Source organism: Bos taurus, chromosome 2 (genome assembly GCF_002263795.3).
Source record: "Bos taurus isolate L1 Dominette 01449 registration number 42190680 breed Hereford chromosome 2, ARS-UCD2.0, whole genome shotgun sequence".
Taxonomy (NCBI): Eukaryota; Metazoa; Chordata; class Mammalia; order Artiodactyla; family Bovidae; genus Bos; species Bos taurus.
Window position 1 is genome coordinate 97,526,807 of NC_037329.1, and position 27,199 is coordinate 97,554,005.

At 34.8% G+C, this 27,199-nt stretch overlaps 1 protein-coding gene across 44 annotated transcripts in view; it reads left to right on the forward strand.

Moving 5' to 3' along the window:
- The window catches only part of MAP2 (microtubule associated protein 2), a 298,686-nt gene that overhangs the window by 263,350 nt on the left and 8,137 nt on the right, over positions 1 to 27,199 (forward strand). For 13 of the 44 annotated variants that reach the window (XM_010802225.4, XM_024998329.2, XM_024998302.2 and 10 more), the window contains 8 exons: positions 86 to 292; positions 466 to 600; positions 3,432 to 3,493; positions 7,368 to 7,538; positions 8,450 to 8,594; positions 13,813 to 14,153; positions 24,320 to 24,412; positions 26,350 to 26,431. In XM_010802225.4, the coding sequence (XP_010800527.1) occupies positions 86 to 292; positions 466 to 600; positions 3,432 to 3,493; positions 7,368 to 7,538; positions 8,450 to 8,594; positions 13,813 to 14,153; positions 24,320 to 24,412; positions 26,350 to 26,431 (1,236 nt within the window). The remainder of the gene's footprint in view (positions 1 to 85; positions 293 to 465; positions 601 to 3,431; positions 3,494 to 7,367; positions 7,539 to 8,449; positions 8,595 to 13,812; positions 14,154 to 24,319; positions 24,413 to 26,349; positions 26,432 to 27,199) is intronic. The other 31 variants (XM_010802234.4, XM_010802237.4, XM_059891388.1 and 28 more) reach the window with 15 other exon arrangements.

Genomic DNA, 27,199 nt, shown 5'->3' on the forward strand with positions numbered 1-27,199 from the left:
ATTTTGTTAGACAGATGGAGGATTTTGTACATTTGTTACTAATGTTGTCATTGTTGTTGTTGTCATGGTTTGCTCTGATCCACAGATGATGATAGAAGCATCATGACAGAACAGTTAGAAACTATCCCTAAAGAGGAGAAAGCTGAAAAGGAAGCTCGGAGATCATCTCTTGAGAAACATAGAAAAGAAAAGCCTTTTAAAACCGGGAGAGGCAGAATTTCCACTCCTGAAAGAAAAATAGCTAAAAAGGAACCTAGCACAGTCTCCAGAGATGAAGTGAGAAGGAAAAAAGGTTCATTTCACAATCACTTCTTTATGAATGTTTTTGAAGTAATTCATTATTACTCTTTTGTAGAAGAAACTGCCTAACCGTGGTAACTAATGATTGATGAAATTTCGTTCGGTTTTGCTCCAAGTGTGTATTCTTCTCCTGATGGTATGCTTTCTGTGTTTTCTTATTCATAGCAGTTTATAAGAAGGCTGAACTTGCTAAAAAAACAGAAGTTCAGGCCCACTCTCCCTCCAGGAAATTCATTTTAAAACCTGCTATCAAATATACTAGACCAACTCATCTCTCCTGTGTTAAGCGGAAAACGACAGGTGACTGTTCAATTCTGCAATGTGGCTGGCAAACATAGACATGTATTTTTTTTTTTATCTCATTACCTTAGCAGCTTCATTTTGTTTTTCTTCCGAGAATCTCAGCAGTCATGAACAATTTCGCTATTAAGTGTCTTGTATCATTATTCTTTTTTTATCCCCTTCCCTACAGAAGAGATCATGACCATCTGTTTCTTTGTCATGCTCAGACTTAACAGTGATTGTATCTTGGCATTGTGCCCTAGTGTCACGTTCTGGGGATTCCTGTTTTCATTCTGTGTGTTTGGTTAGACGATGGCGATGAATATAACCGTGGTATGCATTCTCATTATTTTGCTTATTTACCTCCCTCATGCTTAAACCCATACATATTTGTCCTAGTTTCTATATTGTTACTGCCAAATCTGTTACTGATGTTGATGAATTTACTGAGGACCACCAAGAATGCATAGGGATTTTGAGATGGAGAATGAGAAGCAAATCTGGGATAAAATTGTGGTTGGAAAATTACTTTGCTTAGCGATGAAAGGAAAAAAAAAAAGGAAAAAGAAACTGTTTGGTAATCCCATCAGAGTTTATTTTTCATATCCAAAATTAGCTAGGCTTTCTGACAATATTGCATCTCTTGGTTGACATTTTGTCCTTGGAATTTTCTTAAAATGTGTTGGATTTAAAATACTAAATTTCCCCCTATAATGTAGTAGTCAAAAATTTAATAAATTTAATAAACCCCTTCCTCCAAATAGCTCAGAATTTAGGTTTATTTTCTATCTTGCTATCTTCTTATTGTTCTGTCGTCTTCAAATGTACTTTGTTTTTACTGTTTAAATAAGCAGTGGAATAAGGAGCAAAATGTTACAAATCATAATAAAAGCCCCTGTGTAATATCCACAATGCAAACTCTGTTCCTCAAGTTCAGTGCAAAGTATATATTTGAAATGTATAATCATATTAGGGTACTCTTAATTATAATGTTTTATTTTAGTATTGATTAAATGGCACACTTGCAGTTTACAAAGGAAGGTATCAGAGCTTGAGTCAGAAAGCAATATTTTTCATTCCATTGTATACACATTAGAAGCGCCTTTACATAAATCTTTGAATGGCTTTAAAGGGTTAGCAGCAGCATTAACCCTTGTAAGAAGAAGAATATCATGGCATTGATGTTTTGTGATAGCTGCTAAAAATTTCAAGCATTTTTAATTTGTGTTCTTCATATAGGAAGTATCTCATATGCTTCCTTCAAGAACTAGTATATGAGGCAGGATTTGAAAGTAGAAGGTTTATAATTATACACAAACCTTGATGATGAAGGTTTAGAATGAGGAAGTAAGAATTATGAATCAACATGACATCTCTAAATTTTATATCTCACTTAGTACATTTTCATTAAACTTGGAATTTTTCTATTTAGAAAAATGCTTCTACAGGCAGAATCTCATGGTTTGGGCATAAAAATCCCATATGCCATCGAAAAGATGAAAATTATATTAGGATTGTATAATTTCAGAGGAAGTGTCAAATGGTTTGATGAAGTACCCACATGTCATTGGTATTCAATTTGCCACACTGTGAGTAACTTGGCTTTTTACTTCATTTATTAGAGGGAATTTAAGACTTCTGGACTAAGTTAGAATCTTGCTCTTTTTTATTCAGATATTAAGATACTCAAACAAAAAGCATGCACCAAATGAGTGCCGCTGACTTAAACCAAAGCATATATGTCACAGAAACATGAGCTAAATTATAGAAATAGTAAAGAGCCATAATTTGCACTGCTTCTTTGAAAAAACAGTTTCAGAATCTGTGAATAATCTTACTAGCCAGTCCTAAATAGCATAGAACATATTGTAGGCCACTATTATTTTTGTGTTAGAACTGCATATGGCATGAGAAACCTTTTTAAAACTCATTTGGAGTGCTTTTAAGGATAAGTATTTTTTCCTAAGAATTTCTCTCTTGCGAAAGAAAATTAAAGCAAACACACCAGCTTTTTATTTTCTAAGTTCAATTGTTAAATAGGGATAATTTCCCCAAACACAAGGGTTGTGTTCAATTGTGAAAATAGTTAAGTCAAGTCAGGTAAGTTGTCAACAGAAATTATGCCGGAGATAATGGAGTTTAAAATTGAAACCAGAGGTATAAAACAGCAGCAAGAAAAACAACAGTAACAGATGTGGTAATAATTTCATACAGGAAGTGCATGTGTAGAACATGGTCTATTTTATTGAACTTGAAATTCTTCTCCTGTTTTCTCTTCTTGACAAGCTATTTTTCTTCCCTTCCCTTCTCATGTGGCACATTTCATGTCAAACAAATGTGTCTTACTATTATGAAATTCCAGGGGTGTAGAGGAAAAGGGGTTGGCAGACTGTAACAGTTTAAAATATAAAATGCAGAAATATGCCAGTGGCTACATAAAGAAGGTTTGGGAATCTCTGTGAGTATTCTTATGTGATGCCCACCCTAGAACCAAACACTCCCCTTTTCCTTAAATTCTGTAGCATTCGGATAACTGTCCTGCAATTTCCATTCTAAAGGATCTATAGTAATTTAAGGGTACACTGGTAACCGAAAATTACTTGGTGTGCTTATCTGTGCTTTGGTAAACACTGGGTTATAGTAATTAGCACACTGTGTAATGGGAGCCACATGCTGTAATATTGTTATTATTCAGATTTCTTTAATTACTGAATTTGAGTCTCAGTGTAAACAAAATCCACTTTACGTTAGTCTGTTGACAGAACTGAATATCCAAAAGGTATGAAAAGTGCATTTATGTGATCTTTAGCCACTAAGTTTGGGGTTGTTTGTGTCTCCTCTTTCAACAGCAGCAGGTGCTGAATCAGCTCAGGCTCCCAGTGTATTTAAACAGGCAAAGGACAAAGTCTCTGTGAGTAAAATACCTCTTTCCTTATTTTTTATTTGAAGTTCCCTTTGGTATTAGTGGCAGCGTTTTAATAATTTTAGATAAAATTTAGATTTTCGACATCTACTCTCTTAAATCATTCACTCACCCAGCATGATTCTCAATGGCATTCGAGCATGTCCTGGTGTCTTCTGGAATGTGATGGTAGCTAGTGAGGGTAGAGCTGGGATGAAGGCTGCCTCTGTTGTTATAGTAAGAAGAAACATATGAAACACCACAATGATATGGAGAAAAATGGAAGAACTCAATTTATTTGCTTTTCATAGAATCAAGATAAACCATTGTAATCAACACCACACTATATTTTACAGCACTTTTTCATTGTTGTTATTATATGTGAGAATTTTAAACAATATAGATAAGTAAAAATATATTATTATCTCCTTATCTAAATATAACTGCAGTTACCATTTTGATGCAAGATATTAATTTTTCTACACATTTATAGGTTTAATAACAAACATGGAAGATGTGTATCAGTTTTTTAATTATTCACTAAAAGTTTTCTATGTCATTAAACATTCTTATACATCATTTTAATGACTATATAATGCATTTTATACTTTTACAGTGATATGCTTTATCAGTTTCCTATTGGTATTCAAACAGTTTTCTGTATTTTAGTGGTGTTACCATGGAAATCTTTTTTGGCTGAATGTGTCCATATACATTTCCTTGGTAGTTTTCTAATAGTGAAGTCTGCACAATTGTCTTGTAGAAAGGTTGTAGACTTGTTTGTACTCCAGCTGTATATGAACATGCTTGTATTCAGTATTACTAGATATTGCTTTTTCTTTATTTAACAAGTGATAGAGATGAAATATTTTGTTGTTTTAATTTGGTGTATTAAAGATATTTAGCTTCTTTCATATTTATAAATCTTTTGTGTTTCTTATTTTGCAAGTTTATTTTTTATATTATTAATCATGTTTTTTAAACTTTCAAAAGACCAAAGACAATACAAAGTGTTTCTTTCTTTCTTACTGAAAGGAAAAAAGCAATCTAGTGAATTTTAAAATTATGACAAATAATTTGAGTGATATCACAGTGTTCTGGGTCTTAGCCATAATATATAACATGTAAATCACAATTCTTTGTTTGGCTTTCTAAAATCTAATAAAATTTTAAACTTCTACTTTTTGTTTATTATGAAAAACAGGAATTAATTTCATTTATAGCAGAACCTTTTATATCATCTTGAAGCCAAGGAGCTTTATGTTGGTTAAAAAATTATTTGTATATCTGATTATTGTATAAATGTTTTCAGACATATTACTGAAAATAAGGCAATCCATTTATTGCAGTGGTAATTTTCTTTGACCACGCTGTTATTTCAGGATTTACATCTCTTTACCTTCTATTTCTAATGGAGACTAGTGTATTGTGGTGGTTAAGAGCAGGGCTATGAAACAAACCAGATCTAAGTTTTGAACATTTATTAACTATATATAATCTTTTCCTGCCTGTGTCTTAATTTACCAAAAATAAGGGGAAGAGTAAATATTCCTATATAATAAGCACTCTGTAGTTCTTAGAACATAATATTTATTTCAATAAATAGCAGTGGTGATTATTATTATTATTTAAAAAGTAGAACTCTTTAGGAGCGGATATAGAAAGTAAGTCTGAGTTTTCTCCTGACTATAAAAATCATTTTTAAGTATACCCTGTTTGCAAAACCTTTAAGAAATTTTCAAGTCCCTTGGTTTTATTTTGGTTTGGCTTCCTTTTCATTCAGTTTTTTAAACCCCTTAGTACTTATATTTTACATTTTCAAATAAAACATGTATTAAAAACAGATTGTGTTTAAGAATTAGAAATTCAGACTATCAGTAGGTACAAAACAGTTATTTGAGTCAAAACAACTAATGGAAGAAATGAATACTTCCTACCTTGTTATCCATTAAATAGAATTGAATTAAAGTCATTTTCAGAATATATTTTTTTCTCTTTCAAGTTTAAAGTAAAAATGAAAATTCAAAAGAACTAATTAGCATAGAAAAGCAACAGTCAGTGATTTTTTTTTTTTTACTATGAAAGCTTAACCTTTGTTAGAATTACTGGTCTTAACATCTAACTAGAAAATCAACCATCAAAATCAAGGATCCTACTCAATTTGGTAAGAATTTGCATTCCAGTGAGGCTGTAAACGTAGCACATTCTGTGCAATAGCTTCGGTTTCTTTTGATTTCATAATGTAATGGTCAACAATTATAACAGTTTATGCAAAGAATATAAAAATGGCTCCAGTCATTACCCACTTACTGTGCTGTGTTGCTTCCAAGACTGTCTAGTAATTCAAATTATTTTCATAAATGTGTTTCAACAAGAATTAGCATTCAGTGCCCACACTTGTACAGAAACCAAACAAAACCTAACTTTTTTCCTCGTAAATGCCTATCTCAATCTACTGACGAAGAGCGATTAGACCACCATTCTTTCTAACTTTTTCTGATTTATTCTCCTTTTCCTTATAACTTCATCCTCTTCCTATAGTTTCCTAAAATCCCAAGATTAACTCTTATTTACCTCTGATATTCACTGTATCTATCAGAACAGTTCTCTCCGATTTTTCAACTGATCTTTATTGTGAACCTGATCTATCAATATAATCTTTCATTTCATTTGAGATTTTTTTGTTTGTTTGTTCATTTTATTTTGGTTTTGTATCTAGCATGAGATTAGTAGATGTCTTTCATCATTTAAGGCAATCCAGTTACTTCACTTTTCTTTCCTATACCACACTTTTGAAACTTGCTTATTTGTGGATAATGTCAATCAAAAAAGAATGACTTATGCTGACCCAGTTACACTTCCCACTTAAGGTGCTGGGTCTGTAAAACAAGAAATGATTTGTGCAATCTGTGAATACTTATGCCTATGTCAAAGTGGTTACAAAGGTTAAAACTTGAGATTAGAAACGTTAGTTTTATTGCTTTTATTGTAACAGCTAAATAATATTAATTATTTGAAGATTAAAACCTCCTTGGCTTTGTCATACTGGTCTGTATTTTAACAGTCTCCCCCCAGGACATGTAGCATGCTATCATAGCTTTCTCCAAAAGCTGTGTATATACATACATCCAAAGCACTTACACTTGTACTTGACAACAGTCTCCCCAGGGATTATCAACACCTGTGAAAGTGTGATTTTCATGGGCAGTCTAGCCAGTGCTGACTTTAATTTTTAGAATTTATAACACATCATAGAAAATGTGTGATTTATTAACATAAAAATGTTTCTAATTCTGTGGTACAACTTGGTCCCTGGTGTGCATTTAACTCATAAAATGAACTCATTGTATTTAAAATCTGCAGTTTTCTGATGGAATCAGTGTAGACATCTAAAAATACATTTTCTCAGCTTAAAAATATATTTTCCATTATTAGGCCTTACATATACTTGTTCGACAGTTATTGAAATATACTTTGTTCTACAGTTCTTGAAATGCAATCAAAATATTGATTATATATACCGTTTAAGTGCTGTGTTTATTAAAGGAATAATTCTAGTAGAGTCTCAAGATATTTTCCAAATATGGTATCATTATAAGTTCTATGGCTTAACCAGAGACCTTATACATAGAATTTATAAATAATATTTTAATCTATATTCTCATTTTCTGAATATTCTTAGTTCCAGTTAAAAAGAGGTATTCATTGAAAATCTCTTGTTCTCACATAATATACATGTCTGTCATTGATTATAACCATTTATCATGTGTTCTTATTAAAAGTAGACATTTAATTTTTTATATGTTTATATGTTTTTTTAATTTTCCTTCTACTTCATAGTTTGGTTTATTTTGTGCTTTTGTTTGTTTTCTTCCATGGCTAGAATTCTACCTTGTCAAAGATTCCTGCCTTACAGGGTAGCACAAAGTCCCCAAGATGCAGCTCAGCCTGCCCTAGCGCGACTAAAAGGGCTACATTTTCTGACAGTTTATTCATACAGCCCACCTCAGCGGGCTCCACAGACCGCTTACCATACTCAGAATCAGGGAACAAGGTAAGGCAGCAAGCCAACCACAGGTGCAGAAAGGAATATAATTTGGGAGAAGGATGCAATTCAGTAAATGTCTGAAAGCCAAGAGTTTCAATCCTAAAGTGTTTGACATATAAACAATATACCCTATTAAAAAACTGATACCAATTAAATGTTTCAATAGTTATAAACAGCTTAATCATTAAAAAATGGAAGTTGTGTTTTTGTAAGATATACAGTACATAATTATTATTTTATATTTAATAAAATTTCAAATACAAACAAAATGTATTTGATATTACATATGACACATATAATCTAAGGATACCAAATTACATAAAATATAATAGTTTGGGCTCAGCATCAGACATATCAGGATTTAATACTAAATCTGCTACATCCCAATTCAGTGATTCTTACAAAAATTAAATTACGTAAACTGTTGAAACCTGTTTCCTCAGCTCTAAAATGCATATAATATTTTGGGGTAAAAATTAAATAATCAATGAATGTAAAGTGCTTAATGTTCTTGTCACATAAGTGCACTATATACAGGAGTGATCATAGTTAAATACTGTACATGCAGTGCCCTTCTGCCAGTCCTTTCTTAGTGATACAGTATCATGCTGATGAAGACTTGTCAGTAAAATTATTAATTACCTGGAGACTACTTCAGCACAGTTTTACTCATGTTATCACTTAGAATTTGAATTTCACAGTTAATTTTTAGCATTCACTCCAAAATAATATATTTTTGTATTCTGAACTCTTTCTAAGTTGTAAAGCAGAAATACTTATTAAGTATGTACAAGTCAGTAGTATGGATTAAAAGAAATTCCTCTATTGGCCCAGGAGGATAATTAGCCAGAGCGATATAACCTCTTTGTATATGAAGATTCACGGGAACCCAACGTTGTTCTGTTTTCTCCAATCAGGATGGAGTTACCAAGAGCCCAGAGAAGCGCTCTTCTCTGCCGAGACCTTCCTCCATCCTTCCTCCTCGCCGAGGTGTCTCAGGAGACAGAGATGAGAACTCCTTCTCTCTCAACAGTTCTATCTCTTCTGCGCGGCGGACCACTCGTAGGTTTATTTTGGTTTGGCTTCCTTTTCATTCAGTTTTTAAACCTTAAGTGGAGTAGCTTATAATGTACTTATATTTTACATTTTCAAATACAGCCTGTATTTACATCGGATTATATTTGCCCTAAGAATCAGAAATTCAGACTATCAATGTGTCCAAAACACTTATTTGAGTCAAAACAATTGATGGAGAAAATGAATATATACTACTTTGTTATTGGTTAAATAGGATTGAAGTGAAGTAATTTTCAGGATTGTTTTTCTCTTCTTTCAAGTTTAAAGTGAAAAAGATAATTCAAAAGGACTAATCAGCATAGAAAAGCAATAGTCAGGGATTTTTTTTAATATGAAAGCTTAACCTTTATTAGAATACCAAGTCATAAAAACTAACTGAAAAATCAACAATCAAAATCAAGAATCCTGCTCAATTTCGTAAGAATAGGGGCTTTCCTGGTGGCTCAGAGGTTAAAGTGTCTGCTTGTATTGCAGGAGACCTGGGTTCAATCCCTGGGTTGGGAAGATCCCCTGGAGAAGAAAATGGCAACCCACTCCAGTATTCTTGCCTGGAAAATCCCATGGACGGAGGAGCCTGGTGGGCTACAGTATATGGGGTTGCAAAGAGTCAGACACAACTGAGCGACTTCACTTTGACTTTGTCTTTGCATTCCAATGAAGCTGTAAACATAGCATATTCTGTGTGATAGCTTCAATTTCTTTTGATTTCATGATGTAATGCTCAGCAATTATCACAGTTTATGTAAAGAATATAAAAATGCTCCAATCATTACTCACTTACATACTGTGTTACTACCAAGACTATCTAGTAATTCAAATTATTTTCATAAATGCGTTTCTATTACCACAAAAATAGCTGCTGCTGCTAAGTCACTTCAGTCGTGTCCGACTCTGTGCGACCCCATAGATGGCAGCCCACTAGGCTCCCCCGTCCCTGGTATTCTCCAGGCAAGAACACTGGAGTGGGTTGCCATTTCCTTCAATGCATGAAAGTGAAAAGTGAAAGTGAAGTTGCTCAGTGGTATCCGACCCTCAGCGACCCCATGGACTGCAGCCTTCCAGGCTCCTCCGTCCATGGGATTTTCCAGGCAAGAGTACTGGAGTGGGGTGCCATTGCCTTCTCTATTTATTAATCATTTATAGATGCTGAAATCTTAAGATACATTTCTCAGTCAATTCAATTAAAGTGCTGATGGTCAGGTATTAACAACCTTATTAAATCTACTGATGAGCAAACTGACCTTTTAAAGACTTGTCCAGTACTACACAGCTAGTAAGTGGTTGAATTTGGTTTTCAGCCTACTGATAAATTCACAACCTGTCCTCTTAATGTCTTCTCTATATTTATTTAGTACTAGGGAATTGTTCTGTAGAGTCACTCAGAAAATAGTATCCCTGTCATTTAGAAACTATTACAAAATGGTAGAAACATTTGGAGAATAGCATATCTGTCATTTAAAATCCATATGAAAGTGGTGGAAATTGCTACTACTATCACATTACAGTTGATTTCACCACTTATTTTTTAAGTCTTTAATAGTAATTGCCCCACAATGTGGGCAATCCAAATGTGGCTATTTTGTATGACTTAAACTGTTTTGTGTTTTTTTTTTTTGCCTATAATAAAAGTATTTATTATAATGAGAGCAGTTGTGTCCCGAAACATTTAGATTCATGAAGCATTAATATCCTTTGAAATACATGCTAGGAATACTTTGAAATCACTAAAACTCTTTTCACCTTAACGCATATAAAGTATTCAAATGAACTAGCAAAGAAAACCTTTAAGAGTGAGTTATCTTCAGAGAGGAGAATTTAACTCCAAATATTTGGAGTTAGAATTGGGCATCAACAATAACCCCAGGGATGCTGAGCCAACACAAAGGCACCAAGTGTTCCCCAAAGGCGCACCTTGAACTGCACTTGTGTTTGTTGCTATGGAAGCAAAATGGCACTTTCTCACACAAATCCCAACTTTAAGCTACTGTGCTCTGCTTTTAAAATGGCATGCTAAGTTGCTTTAGTCGTGTCCACCTCTATACAAATTGCTTTTTATGTCCTGAGCCAACTCTATTTTGACTTTTTAACTTTACTTACATTCATAAGCATATGGCATTGTATTATTTGGTAATGAACATAACTGATACTCTGATAATATTTTATCCCTACATAGCAATAGCTAAAAGACATAGGGACAATTACCAGAACAAGCAATTTGCTTCTTCCCATCTCATCTCCTTAAGGTAAAGAATCTGCCTGAAGGAGACCAAGGTTCAAGCCCTGGGTTGGGAAGATCCTTTGGAGAAGGGAATGGCAGTCCACTCCAGTATTCTTGCCTAGAGAATCCCATGGACAGAGGAGCCTGGCAGGCTACAGTCTGTGGAATCACAAAGAGTTGGACACAACTGAGCAACTAACACTACTATTCCTTAACTGCACAAGGGAATGTTCTAGCATTTTGTACTGCTATTGAAAAGATTTGAAAGAATGCTATGCAAGAAGTTTATTTAGCCGAAAGGGAGGGAAAGACATTGTCATTGTAGACTTGACAAGATAAGAACAAACTGTAATAGAGTAACTCATAAATATTTTTGAATCATTTTAGTAACTTAGATTTAATATTTTCTATTTCAAAACACATAGGAAACACTCAAATTTTTCATTTTTGATGACTAGAATATAATTTATTACAATAAAAATTGATTGATATCTATTGAACAGCAATATTAAGAGCTTCTTAATACTTGTGACTGATTTTTTCTCATTTTCCAGATATAACACAGAACCTTCCTCCTTTACATATTCAAAACATAAAGCCATTTACTCTTGTTGCTATTGAGTCGCTAGGTCACTAACTCTTTGCAACCTCGTGCACTGTATATAGCACATCAGTCTATTGTGTCCTTCACTAGCTCTGAGTTTGCTCAGATTCATGTCCATTGAGTCACAAAATAATTCTTAAATATTTCTTTTAGTTAATATTGTTATACGTATCTGGAATATTGCTTCAACTCGGCCTCCATTACAGTAACAAGTACCTCCATACACAGAGAAATTTTGAATCAAATTTGTAACATTAAAAAAGAAAATATGTTGAGCTTCTGCTGTGTTCAGGCCCAACAAAAGACACCAGTGCTAGGTAGAGGGACAAAGAATAAAGATATGATCCCCCTCCCCAGAAGACCTGAGATATTCAAGAAAGATGAAATGATGGAGAATACATTTGAGGGAGAAATAAGTTTTCTGAAGAGATTTTTCAGAACATACTTACTGGCTCAAACCAAGATCAAAACCTTGGCCCATAAACAAACTTTGTAGCCAGGAATCTACAAAAAGTCAAGTTGAATGTGGTTGTATTACCCTGGTCTTGAAATGTTATATTTGTGGAAAGCAATAAAAATCACTAATTTATCACTTTACTCTTCTCAAATCCCATGTCATAATTTCCATTGAAGCATCTACCTATGTCTTTCCCTTCTACTAAAAGACCAAAAGGACACAGGGCAACTTTCCTTTGATATGTGAAAACTGTTCACTGAGAGACGAAATAGAATTGTTCTGTTTCTCCAGGAGATTGAGCCTGGGTAGATTTATTTTGTCTGCAGACTTGAGCTCACTCCTTGTAAATATTTAAGCAAAGATTATTTATAATTGTCCCCCTTCTCAGGAAGAACTTTCTACATTGATGATGAATTATATCAGGTGACTCTAGGATTCCTTCTACTTGACTGATTTTAAAGTTGATGAGTTATATCTTTATCCTCCTCAAAATTTCTAGAAGATTCATTGATTATACAAAGTTACATTGCTGTCATTTAGTCACTAAGTCCTGTCCGATTCTTTGCAAACCCATGTACTGAGCCCTCCAGGCTCCTCTGTCCATGGGATTCCCCAGGCAAGAATCCTGAAGTGGGTTGCCGTTTCCTTCTCTAGGGGATCTTCTTGACCTAGGAATCCAACCTGCATCTCCTGCTTTGGCAGTCAGATTCTTTACCACTGAGTCACCAGGAAAGCCCCAGAGAGTTACATTCTTAGCAGTAAAAACTAAAAACTATGCCCTTTCTATAAAATATTTTTAAAAGTGAGAGAATTTGTATAATATAAACAATGTAAATCAGTATTCTATTATTGGAATCAATGCATTATTTGAAGAGAAAAGACTTCAACATATATTGTTCAACATATATTAAGAAGCTGAGTATCATATCTGTCTTAGAATTTAATGTCATCTGGGTGAATGAGCCTTAATGTCCTTATTACTGAGTAAGAAATAACAAGAGCTGCATCAATTGTGTATGTGCATGTTTGGTTATCAAATGTTTAGTATTCACAAAAGTTCTTTGAAAAGGTGAGAATCTCCTATTTTAATGAGACTCTCCTAAGGTGTGTCCTCTTTTTTAAATCATTATTCTTTTAAAAAAGCATTTGAAATGGCATTTAAGCACACATTTTAAAAGATAATATGAAAGAGAAACATAGCATAGGAAAATGGGGGAAAGAGTTAAATGATAAAATGAGGGTAACATCAAGTTGAGGCAAACAAATGCATCTTACAGCATCTTGCATAATAGACAATGAGGGATTATTGATTTGACTCCAAACTGCAAATACTGAAAGTATGGGATAAAACACAATCAGGTACAAGATTGACTGTGAATAAATTGTAACATCCCACTTTTCAAAAGAGAGAGCTAGATTTTTTTAAGCTAAATAGTTTTCTACACAGGCCAAAATCATGGGATCTAAATACACTGTTTTGTGTTGTATATCCACCTGGATCTTGGAATAAACTTTCTGCACAAAGGAATAAATAATCCACACATCATTCAAAGAATCTTCAGTTTATATGAGTCCACAAAGAATATTAAGTGTAGACTCTTTTTCCAGCTAAAAGCAGATCCATATGCTTTAATGATCATGCAAGTAGAAAATATTTTTGACATATCATAATGAAAATTCAGAATAAATCAGGAAAACCCAAGTATTATCTTCACATTGATAGCAATGCGTGTTCAAAAGAATGTCATCAATTTGTGAACCTAAAAATAACGAGATTCTTACCTTTTCAAGCATTGTTGTAATTCGTAAATATCCTAAACCCTTTAGAAATTTGATGAATTATAAGTTCTAACAATGGATGGGAAAAGGGATGTCTCGGGGGAGAACTTTCTGACACTGTGGTTTGGGTTCGGTTTTAATATAGGGTCAGAGCCAATTCGCAGAGCAGGAAAAAGTGGCACTTCCACACCCACTACCCCTGGATCAACCGCCATCACTCCTGGCACCCCACCAAGCTATTCTTCACGCACCCCGGGCACTCCTGGAACCCCCAGCTACCCCAGGACCCCTCACACACCAGGAACCCCCAAGTCGGCCATCTTGGTTCCCAGTGAGAAGAAAGTCGCCATTATACGCACGCCTCCGAAATCTCCTGCTACTCCCAAACAGCTTCGGCTTATCAACCAACCACTGCCAGACCTGAAGAATGTCAAATCCAAAATTGGATCCACAGACAACATCAAATACCAGCCTAAAGGGGGCCAGGTAAGAATCATATGAACACACGTATTTGCTGCCAAAGTAAAATCCCTGTTACTTGCTGTGTTGCCGTCCTCACATGACAGGCTTACAGTTGTTAAAAGAGAGATGGAGGTTTTATAGCATTACTGGTTGTGATTTATTATTAATAGTTTGGATCTTATCTGAGAAAGCTACCTTATAAAATATATTGTAAATAATATGCCGTGTCCATTCCTACTGGTTATTATTAGATAAAAATTGATTTAACTGTAGAGGAGAATCTTTTAGTTGATTACCTAAGAGATCCTGTTTGAATGTTTCTCTGTTGACTTGTGGATTTTAACTTAGGAGATATAAGTTTCATTTCTGGTATAAATTTGAGTATTATCTGGTATGAATTTCTGGCATGATACTGGCTTTGAGCTCATTTGACCATCTTTTAGTGATACTACTTTTATCACCTTCCTTCTCCTCGAGGATTTCCTATGATATTTTCTACCATTTTCCCGTGTTCATTCCAAATCAGAGCATGGTTCCCCAAGTTGTTTCTCAGCCTGCTATTGCCTAAACATTGCAAAGGGCAGATTTTCACATTGATAATTAATAGATGACTCTACATGGGTATAAGAAATTCTGTTTCAGAATAATTGTGTTAAATAGAGTTGTTGGTAAAACTCTACCTATTGACTCTTAACTTCAGCTTCAGAGCAAACATTTATATATATTTTTTCCAACCAGAGAGCTTGAGTTCTACCTTAACCTAAACATTGCTTTCACACTGTATGTTTGGACAAAGCAGTTAGCCTGGAAGGAGATAAAACAAATATCACCTAATGTTTCCCTTGTGATATTGATATGCCCATAGTCTGACTTTTATTCTAAATGAAGGGATGAAACACCCATCCTTGAGTAAAAGAAGAGGAAAGCAGTAATTTCCTTTATACATTAACAAAGTATAATGCCCTTGTTCAATATATCAAAAAAAAACTTAAAAAAAAATTTTTTTTCCCTCTCTTTTACTTGTCTCTTGTATTTTCTGCCACTGATTTCTGGTATCCCCCTCTTACGCCAAAGAAAATACATTTTCATCAGGTTTAGAAGAAATGTCTTGCCAAAACATGAAGCTGTCAAAGACTCCCACTCAGCATTAAAACAAAAATTTAATGTTGCTTTTTCCTTTAGCAACAGACTTCTCTGCTTTCTCATTATGATTCTGTTCAAGAAAGTCCAGAGTTAAGAAAAAATCAACCAAAGAAGGGAGGAAGGACTCAGAATTCCATTTTTAGAACAACTGTAACATTCTATAATAATATAGTCACATAAAAATGCTTTTTTTATAGAAGGATGTAATTAAAATATGAGCTATAAGAAACCTTTTTAAGCAAAAAACAAAACAAAACAAATTATATCACATTTAAGCCTATAATTCCCCAAATCTCATACTCTTGCCTTTATCATAGTTTTGCACATCCAAATATGATATTATTTTATATTTATACATAAATAATTGAAAAGAGTAAGTTGAATAAAATAAATTTATACCAATTTGCAAGTTTATCATTTTTGTTCTTTTGAGCTACCTCCTAAAATAGAGTAGTTATAATGTGTATTTAAAATCAGTTCTCTTTTTGTGAATATCCTAGTGTTCTAATATTTTCCTTAATTAAATGTGAGGTTTATTTGCCTATCTTCTGGAAAATATTGATACTTAAAAGAATCTATTTCTTCTTAGAATCACAAGGGAGTTAATTATCTCAAAGATATTTTTTTGAAACTAAAAGGAAAATTGAATAAAAAGTAAATGCTTATTGATATAATTCGACAATAAAGATTTTGTTCAAAGGACTTTCAAAGGTAGAAAGACAAAAAGTGGTTTTGGCCTCAGCTTTGCTAGAATCATTAAGTTAACCAACCCCCAAATTTGAAGACTTAAATTTATTTTCTCTTTCTACTTCTTTATATCTTGCTGTGAATATTTCTGTGTCTAATTTTAATTTTCTCCTATATTTGTTAATTCATAAAGTTGATGTAAAGACATTCTTCTGAGGTGAACTAGTGCTGCCCTAGAGATTATGGTAATTAAGGACTAGTAAATACATATGCTGGGAGGGAGTGGGGGCAGGAGGAGAAGGGGACGACAGAGGATGAGATGGCTGGATGGCATCACTGACTGATGGACATGAGTTTGGGTGAACTCCGGGAGTTGATGATGGACAGGGAGGCCTGGCGTGTTGCGATTCATGGGGTCGCAAAGAGTCAGACACGACTGAGCAACTGAACTGAACTGAAATACATATAACACAGAAAATTAAAGAAAGAATAAAATTAGCCACAAAATCACCATGTCAATTGAAGAAAATCTTTAGTTCCATGCTGCTAAGTTGCTTCAGTCATGTCTGACTCTGTGCAACCCCATAGACGGCAGCCCACCAGGCTCCCCCGTCCCTGGGATTCTCCGGGCAAGAAACTAGATTGGGTTGCCATTTCCTTCTCCAATGCATGAAAGTGAAAAGTGAGAGTGAAGTCGCTTAGTCGTGTCCCACCCTCAGTGACCTCATGGACTGCAGCCTTCCAGGCTCCTCCGTCCATGGGATTTTCCAGGCAAGAGTAGTGGAGTGGGGTGCCATGGCCTTCTCCATGAGGCCAGTATTAAACAAATGCAAAATTATCCTATTGCAACTTCAGATGACTTGGAAAAATTATACAATAGTGGAATTATAAAGTGACTTTTGTTGGAGAAATGGGAAGTGTTTCCTCACCAAGATAAGACATAGATGATAGGAGTATATTTGCCTACTATTTTGTGACAGATGGCATCAATGTATTTAAACTGGAGAGGAAAATGAATTAGAAAATTTGGATGCAGTACAGTTGAACTGTCTTTGTAGGAAACATATTTTACTCAACATTTAACACTATGGTCCTAAAAGCCTCCTTGTGTATGGTCTCCTAGTGTATGGTCTTCTCACATACAGAGGGTGAGGAGAGTTTCTTTTTCTTTACATGTTAAACTGGGGATTTTCGCTGGATTTTAAAGGTTCAACTTTATAAAACAACTAAGAAAAATTTTTATGTAAAAGTTTCTTAGAAATTATCAAGATAGTAATAATATGCCAAAGACCCTTGTTATTAATATCTGGTTAAGAATCCATAAACTGGGGAAATCAAAGCCAGTTGTATGGTGTCTCCAGTAGTAAATTATATATACTAGGATATTTGAGTGGACAGTGACCAGCCCAGAATCATTGAAGAGAATAGGACAATAGCGATATCTTCTGTAGGAGCCCAGTTTTGTAACAGACATATGGCATCTATAATTATTGAGAAAAATAGTCGCACAGCTCTTATTAGTGAGATGGGAGTAAATAGGTAGATACAACCTTCATTCATATAATTCAGAGCATCTCCACATACTCTATTGTCAAAAAATTTGGTGTGGTTTGATTGTATGTAAAAATTAAATTTTTAAAGCATTATTATTTTTGTATTAAAGTTTGTACAGTCACTAAATATAAAGAGAAGAAATCTCTAATGGAAGATATATGTGTCTTAGGGATTCAACAACAACCTTCCACGTTGGGAAGCTTTTATTATTTGTCCCAATTTCAATGTTTATTGCTCTTCCATATGTATAAGTTATGTACTTATGGCTGTTATCTCTTCTGTTAAAGTCCAGTTTTCTTTTGGCAAAGAGGCTCAACTCAGAGCTCAGTTCAGTGCGGCAGGTCAATGCCTAATGGACTGGATAAGCTAGGTGAAGCTATGAGGAGCTTTGCAAAAAGCAATAAAGTTCATCTTTTCAGCTAAAATATAAATTCAGTCTACTGGTAAGAACATAATGCAATCTTGAATTCACTATAGATAGTAAGCTTGGTTAATTTAACTCAAGGCATAGGTAAAGCTATCTTATTAAGTGTATTAATTTGAAGCTGTCTCACTGTACTTAGCTCCTTAATCTACAATCATCTAAATCTAAATTTTAAAATAGTGTTAGTGTTTTAAGGACTCGGCTGCTTGATTTAAACAAAGATAGGAAAATAACCAGTTTCTCTAAATGTGTGGCATAAAAAAAATAAACAATAGCTGAATGAATGGTACTTTTTCTGTCTATTGGTCAGATCCATCGAAACAGATACATTACCATAAGTAAAGTGAATAGGCAGTAGAGATTTCCTGTATGACACAGGGAACCCAAATCCAGCTCTCTGTAACAACCTAGAAGGGAGACAGCTTAGCAGGAGGTTTAAGAGAGAGGAGACATATGTGTATCTATGGCTGATTGATGTTGATGCATTGCAGAAACCATCACAATATTGTAAAGTAATAAAGTAATTATCTTCCAATTAAAAATAAAAGTAAAAAAAATTCCTTTATATACTCTTAACAGACTCCATAAATATTTGTGCCACAAAGGGCAAGCTGAAGGTGAGTGAAAAAGCAGTGTTTTTGAAATAGAAGCAAAGAGAGAGAGTAAGAAGAAAATGAATTGAATGAAATGTAGAGTAGAATCTTTTTTATATTTTTTATATAAAATTGTAGGCAATATCCTGCGACTTTTTTGGCCTTTCACGTGCTACCTTGAATGAGTTGCTTTCAATTTTATATTCAAGGGGAAAAACAAAATTAATTCTGGAGGCAACTAATAAATTATGGTGAAACAGGATTTTTTTCTTATCATATAAAATTATTATGATCAATTTTGTGAAGGTCTACTAAGGTGCTATTAATATACATAGGCACATTTACAGAATCAAAAATTTTATAAACAGAGAAAGATAAGCTTATTTTGATCTTTTTCTCATTTGCAGATTTATTCTTTAATCATTTACAAAGACTCTGCTGTGTACTATATGACACATGACACATGGCCTGGACAATCTAAGCAAAAGTGTTTGTTTTCCTTGTCCTCTCCTGGTGTCCTGCCTTTATTTGATTTAAAATTTTTTTCCAAGCCATTTCTTTCCATCACCTTAGGGCTACAAATAAGTACTAATTAAAAAGTATAATAAAATACCCAACTAATTGTAAAATACTGTCAGTCAACCCAGCATGAAGAAAAGCTCTTCACCAAAATATATTACATAATATTGACAGGAAATTTTTTTTTGCAACCAAAGTCATCATTATCTCAAAATGAAAGCTCCTTGAAATCAGGGACTCTGTCTTTATGCAATAGAACTTTAATAACTATAATTCAAGTACTTTTGTAAGGTAATGAAAAGTTTTCAAGCTAGGCTTCATAAATATTAATTATTAAAAACTATGGAAAAATTATTCCTTTGGGTTTACAAAACTGAGACCTATAGACTGTCTTTCTGTTTGTTGTTCATTTACAAACCAAACAAGGACATGGAAACAGCCTTGAATCTCAGGTTGTTTTCCGACAATTGAACAGACTCTTGAAAAGTTAGTTTATTACCAACATGGCCTAATATTCCTTACACTATCTTAAAGTTTTAAACTAAAAAAAAAAATGTAATATCAAGAAGTTACGGCATATGAACTTTATAAACCTCTTTGTATGTTAATTTTCATGAGTCACAATGACTGTTGTGTTAGTAACTTTCCTTCCAGTATCCATGGACAGACCACTTAACCTATGTAACAGTGGGTCTAATGGCTAAACTTAATGTCTGTTCACCAAAACGTTATTTCCAAATTTTTCAGCATTATCTATTCACTCCAGTGTTTCTCAGTGTAGTTCTACTTTCTGTGCTTTGTGACACAGCCTATACAGGAAAATTGAGCTCTCACCTAAGTGGATCCTCTACCATGTTCTTTTCCTTAGAGCTCTGTGGAATTGTTTGTTTTGACGTAAACTATTATTTCTGTTTAAATGTGTATTGAAATATGCTTATTGTTTATATTTGATATACTTAGTTTTGAAGATGTTATTGGTCAGTGTAGGTAAGTGTTAATTGAAATTCACAGTGGACTATACTGTTTATATACCTGTGTGCGTTTTGACCAGAGCACCAGGTTGTTCACAGATGAATATTTGAAGAGCACTATCCAGAGAACTTTTAATCTTCAGGAATATATATGATATGATAATATTTTTATTTTAATATATGATGTCTATGGACTCTATAGAGGGTAGATAGTTTTCATTAAAATTGAATGTTATGGAATAGGAAATACTTTTGAGAAAGGCAGAAAGTGTTTTTAAACTTGATAAGCATTCCTAAGAAATGAGGCAAACCCAAAGGAAAAGCTTAATGCTCTATAAAGTTGAAGGGAAGTCAATTGAATGTCACTCAATTCTGTGTAAGACTGCCTTGGATGGGGAAAGAAATGATTTTGTAATTGAGGTTCATACCTAGAGGATGCCTAAAGGGCCTAGCACCAGGCTGTAAAGGAACTGATAAGAGAATCCAACTTTTAGACACCAAGTTACTTTCCATATCTTGGTATCTTGAGTTGACATGTGGATATTTTATTTTTAAAAAGCAGCAGCAGAGAGTGTCAAAAAAAAATCAGATTCCCATTGCTCAAGGAACTCATTTTGACATCGCAATTACTAACTCTGTTTTGTAAACTGTTTTACTCAAAACTAAAAATTTCATTTTTCATGTTTCATGTTTCCAACTAACCTCTAGTAAGAGAGATCTATTTCTGCCTGCAAGCATATCCCACATTTTGTATTCCTCCTCTTTCTTAGAGTAACCCCATTTGAGGGAGGAAAAAAAACCTCATTTCTCTACAGGAGCAATTCAGCTTATATGCAGAGAGAGTACAGTGGCAGATCATTTCAATTGAACCATTTGTGATAAAATTCAACTAGAATCACATCAAAAATATCCAGAAAGTAACTCTTCTGTTCTTTCCTAGTGTAGTGGAGGAATAGATAGAATTAACTAAGTTAAAATAATTCTGATTAAATATTCAGTTGCATTAATCTATTCTTTATAACTCTTCATGCTTACAAGACCCTTATATGAAAGAAAAATCAGTGATGTTTGCATATAAGTCACCAATATATGCCCAAAAGAATGAAATCCTTTTCTGCCAACCCTGCACTGAGGAACTGGTTTGCCTGAACCTTGAAAGATAATCTGTTACATACTCAACTTGGAGTGAGGGCATTCTGTCAAGAGATAATAACATAAAGACATCATGGGGATGAACTTGAAAATATAAACAAGGCCCCTATAGTATAGACTATAACACAATCTGGACAAAATGTAATATATTAAAAGAGAACTCAAACATCAGTATTGCTGCAAACCTTGGTTGCCTGGTTATTAGTTTTATATTTTGTCTCATTTTATAAGAAATAGGAAATTTGGTAGAATTTTTAATAAGGCATAGCTTTTGGAAGATGATCCAGTTGCTTGATATAATAATACATTTCATGTGCTATGAAATATGCAGAAGGAAAGATTCTCTCATTCTTTGCATTAATAGAGCAAGTAAAATTTCTAATGGAAAAAAATTAACAAAGATTAAAATGTGGTTTAGAATTAATGTTGGATAATGACTATTTGACTATTTTTCCTTTATATTATAAATATAAAAAATTATTTCATTTGTAAAATAGAAGTTCATTATATTTTTTTAGGCAGTCTCCAAGATATTAAAGTAATTTTCCCTTGACATGGGCTTTAGGAAAATAAAAGTCCAATGAGAATTTCTTCCCAAAGAAAGCAGTTTTCATTTCAATTTATCCATAGAGAACAGAGAGTTAAAACTCAACTCTGATTAAAAAAAAAATCTAAAATAAAGCTTTAACCTTCACAGCAGCCATCTGTTTTTCTATTTTGTGGGAGGGATGGTTTCTAAGGACTGCCAGTATTTGTGGAATCAACTCTCTAAGGTGTTATTTGTCAATGATCCTAGAGATGTTTGGCATGAAGTAGTTTGTAATTGTGGTAAGGCATAAATGTGAGTTACATGGCTCAGGTACAAGTTGTCAAGCTAGAGTGTAAATCTCACTGAACATCAAACATTCACAGCCCTGAGTGGTTTTATTTCTGTCCATTCAACCATTAAGCAAAATGGTGAATGTCATACTTTGTCTCATTTTAGACAGAAGCAGTATACTATGAAGTTTTTGCAATTATGGAAATACGTAAAGGCTGTGCTATAAATGCATGTCCAAGTGAGCAAACATAGGTTAGTAAAATCTACCATCAAAAAAGGCCAGTTAGGTTTTTTACTAGAAAATCCATGATTCTCTTGAAAATCTAAAGAAAAGCAACAGAAGTTGGCCTTGAAGTTTTAGGATTTAAGATTTGAATCATCTTTAAGTAATGCTGGCAATATGTCCTCGTTGGGTTTGAATCATTTGCCTTGGAAAATCATAAAAAATGTCAAACAGTTGATTAAACATTAGAGTCAAACAAATTTATGCAACTGAATTTGGAATTTCCATTTTTGCAACAAGTGAGTCAGATTTAACATTTGGCTTTTGATCACTTGGTAATGAGTCACTTGATTGGTACTCTTATGATCTCTAAATTAAAACTTGTAAATGAAATATGAGACTCTGTATATCCCAAGGATTAGAAAAATGGCTTAGATGAATTCTTTTTCATTTCCAAAATAAATAGCTCCTTATGCAGAATAATTTAAAGTATTACTATTAGAAAAAACAAATCAGAATTATTTGCTTTCTAAGAATAACTTATCTGTGAAGTTTGAAATGTAATGGCCCTTATTGACTTGTTTATCTGCATCTACAGTTTACTTGAAACCCTTAGAACAACTATGCTTTTTGTTAGATACAGACTTTGTGACATTGCCATTTTTTTTAATTGGAATATTTATTATGCTCAAAAGAGTGCCCACATCATCCTGTCTTTTGAATTCAGATTTTGACAAGTCTCTTCCCTTGGGCTGCCGATGAGAGCTGTCAATGATGCTTCCCTGTAAGGAACAAGCTATCTTGTCAGTGTTAGGCAGACGCTGCAATTTAAGCTTTGTCTAGTTAAAAATAGTCAAGATTCAGTGTCCTTTTGAATTTTGTACTCTTTTTTGCAAATTAGAAGAGATGTGATACCATTCTTGGAGAAAGCTGTATATCTAGGGTAAATTTATTTTGCTTTTTTTTATGTATAAGAGGATAAACTGTCCCCTAAAATACTGGAAATGTGATATCTCTCTAGATATTGGGGGGTACTTTTAGTCAAAATGAAATAAAACAAACAAAAAAATAACAAACCTTTCCTTCCATTCTTACATTGCTTATTTTGGAGGGCTCTCCAAAACATTCAAAATTCAGAAGATGCATGAAAGAAGCTACAAGAGTTATTACTTTGCACATTACTTTACACCTGAGTAATATCTTTCCAGATCTGGATTTGCTGTTGTCCTTAAAGATGAACACTGGACTTCCTGAAAATAGAAATGAAACACCTAACCTCAAATCTGTTGGGCCCAATCCAGACCTGGCCTACCTGTACATGGCCTGGTTCAGGTCAGCTAGTTGACAGTCCTTGGTTTTCTCCCCTGTAAAAATGGAAAGGATGCTATCACACCAAAGTCAAGGATATTGGCTCTTTATGAGCAGGTGTCAGAAAGTGGCCTTTCAGAAAGCTGCTAAACCAAACCTGCAAGGGAATCATGAAGCCTTCCAGTAGAGGAGGCCCAGAGTCTCCTTGTTGATGATCTTGGGAAAACCAGAGCTTCTTCCCTCAGATGAGTGAGAACCCTAACCTGTAGCAGTCAGCCAGACCAATGTGAACCTCATCATTCTGCATGGACCAGTCGTAGTCCACTCAAGTTTAACCAGGTGATTTACAGTCAGACTAACACTCCAGAAGTTGGGGGGTGGGGTGGGGAGAGCACTGGCACATCCTTCAGAAACCAGGGCTGAACTATTGGACCTTCCATGGAGGAGACCTGAGTCCCAGTGTTGCCCACAATATCGGAAACCTCCTCACAGATAATTTACATTTCTGTTCCTATATTGTTTCCAGATTACAGCAGCCTACAGCCAGGGTATCAGGCTCTCAAGCACTGGCCCTTGGAGATGGGGGTGAGGGGTGCAGGAGAAAAACACTTCATATTTACATGATAGATTTGCCTTTAAGTTTCAGTGTTAGTTTTTCTCATAAATGATAAATGTAAGTGGAAAGGAGTTTGGAGGCTCTTTGGTGCTAACCCATTTCTGGTTCCCTGGTTCCCAATATTCTATCCCAGAATTTTGAAAGAAAATGCACAGTGAAGTTACTTCCAATTCCTTTTAGGTTAGGATTTTAAACAAGAAGATCGATTTTAGCAAGGTTCAGTCCAGATGTGGTTCCAAGGATAACATCAAACATTCTGCTGGGGGCGGAAATGTAAGTAGAAGCTTGTGTCAGAAGCTGTCCTGATTGTGTGGCGCCAATCTGCACAGCCGGCACTTCGTCTCCTTTCTCACCTCCTTCCCAACACCTCCCAGCACACTCCCCACTTCTTGTTGCTGTGCCACAAGTCCCCCTGGTTTGGGAGCTTGTCAGCCTTGCATTTTCAGTGATGGGCTTTCCATCCTTCCCTCTGAGATCACTGGTGAATTTCTTGCTTTTTAAAGGGGGGCACCATGGTTTTCAGGGAGATGGAAAGCCCATTTCACCTGCCAATTTGTTTGCTGGCCTTTGGCTTTAAGGTATTTTCTCATGCTGTCTCTGCTCCCTTGCAAAAGTCAGCTGAGCACACACTTTTCTAGCTCCTTTTGAGTTACTCCTGAGGCAATGACTGATGTATGAAAGTATCCAAAGTGTATAATGTCGATCTTTTGTGCTTCATTATTCATGAGAGTTGGGATAATACAAACCTGGTGAAGCATGGCTCATCTGTAATTCAAAGTGAAAGGATTCAAGTCCCAGTATACTCTTTGTCTTGATTTTTTTTTAATCCCTGTCTCTTAAATTGGGTGGAAATAATATTCTCTGAGAGGAAGAGAAAGATGAATTCATGTTTCTCAAAAGTATTTGAGGAAGAGTTCAAGCAGGCAGACTCAAGTAAAGTAGGCATGGTTCTTTGTTAACATTAGAATAATAAAAAAGGTGAATAGGGTGACTATACTACAGATCCAATCACCTAGACTTTGGGTTCTAGCCATCTGTGACTCAAGTAATTTATAGAGTATCAAATCCAGAATTCTTGCTTATCTAATAACTCTTGGTTTCTTGCTCCTTGGTTGGGTAGAGATGGAGTCAAACAGTGAAAAAAGAGACAAGCAAGTGCCTGATGTTCAAGGCAGCTCCACTGAGCATGAAAATGTGCCATATGGGAGAACCCCAGCAAGATTTGCTGGGCTCCTTCTAGGGTCAGGGCTGAGCCTGAGGCTCAGTGTTTACACTGACAGGCTCCCCTCATCCCTGGTGCACTGACTGTAAGTACACGCCGTGTACTGCTCTCAGGGAAGCAATCTCAGTCCTGGAATTAATAGGCAATTTTGAGAGTATCAGAGGATTGACCCAGCTGACCTCTACAATAGGTGCTGCTGGTCAAAACACCTACGAAGGAAAGGATGATTTTAAAGTTATTAGAGAAGCTTCCAACCTCCAAACCAATAGTCTGAAACTTTCCCCTAGAGAAGAATCGCTTGTTCAACTTGATTGATTTGATTGGGGAAGATTCCTTAGCCCCATTTCCAGTGCTAGATTACATAATTCCCATGTATTTCTGATGTAAATGAACCAGGACCATGCTTGGAAAGCACCCTTTCAAATATTAGAAGAAGAATTGATTTCAGTAAAACCCAGAAGAAAAACAAATGCTATCTTTTTATCATTTGGTGTGCAATAAAAATTGCATTTAGCCAAAATATGACAAGAGTGTTTTAGAAAAGCATGTTTAGAGCTTTCTTCTTCTTGTATCTTAAAGCAGTGTTGGACTTCTTGTTTGTATGAGCAGTTTTGGTCACTTTCATGTAAAAATCACTTTCTAAAGAATACTTTCCCTTTTCACTTGGCTCTTTGCTTATGGAAAGGTTTAATACGGTGTGGCTTCTTTCTCTGAGTGGAAAGCGTGCCTTCTTAATACAGAAGTTCTGTCCCTTTGTGGCATGATCTGTTTTCTACTAATAAAATCTTCTCTTCTAGGATTTTCCTTCACTTGTGTTTTTCTTTCCAACCAAACATATGGGAGAACGTATGGAAGATTGGGTTTTCCCATGTGTGTGTATATGTTGTTGTATGTTGTGAGTTTGGGTATATTTCTAGATTTTACATATGAGCTTGGGGGCTTATTTACATCTAAACTATTTTAAGCCTATTTTCTGTGGTTCACACAGGTACAGATTGTCACCAAGAAGATAGACCTAAGCCATGTGACATCCAAATGTGGCTCTCTGAAGAACATCCGCCACAGGCCAGGTAAATCAGTATTTTTAGTAGTCTGAGAGAGATTATATTGAATTCAAAAAATCGACAAGCAAAGTTTTTGTTGCTGTGAGATATCTGATTGGAAGGACCTTTCCACATCCTGATACTTCATGCTTGTGTTAATAGAAACTTAAATTAGAAATTTTGAGGCATCTTCATATGGACAAGTAAACTCAGTTACCACAAACAGGCCACATATCCTAGGACACGTTAAAAATGAAAAGATACAGGAGATGCATTTATCTGTATGTACTCAACATGCTTATTGGAGCTCTTTTGAAATATATAGTCTATAAAATTATATTGGGCCATATATTCTTATTTAATTCATGGACTGAATGCAGCATTTCAAAGGTTTTGCAAGAAATTGTTTTTCTACATTATGTGGGGGAAAAAAGGATTGTGCTTTTTAACAAAGCTGAAGAAATGTATTTTTCTGTTGAATTTCTCAGATCTAGGTCAATAAGCATTGTGAATCTTCAGAATGCAATGTCTCCCCAACTTATTTGACCACAGACTGCTTGTTTTTCTGGAATATCTCATAAGTTTAGTTCAGTTGCTCAGTCATGTCCAACTTTTTGCGACTCCATGGACTGCAGCACACCAGGCTTCCCTGTCCATTACCAACTCCTGGAACCTGCTCAAACTCATGTTCATTGAGTCGGTGATGCCATCCAATCATCTCATCTTCTGTCATGCCCTTCTCCTCCTGCCTTCAATCCCAGCTTCAGGGTCTTTTCCAGTGAGTCAGTTCTTCAC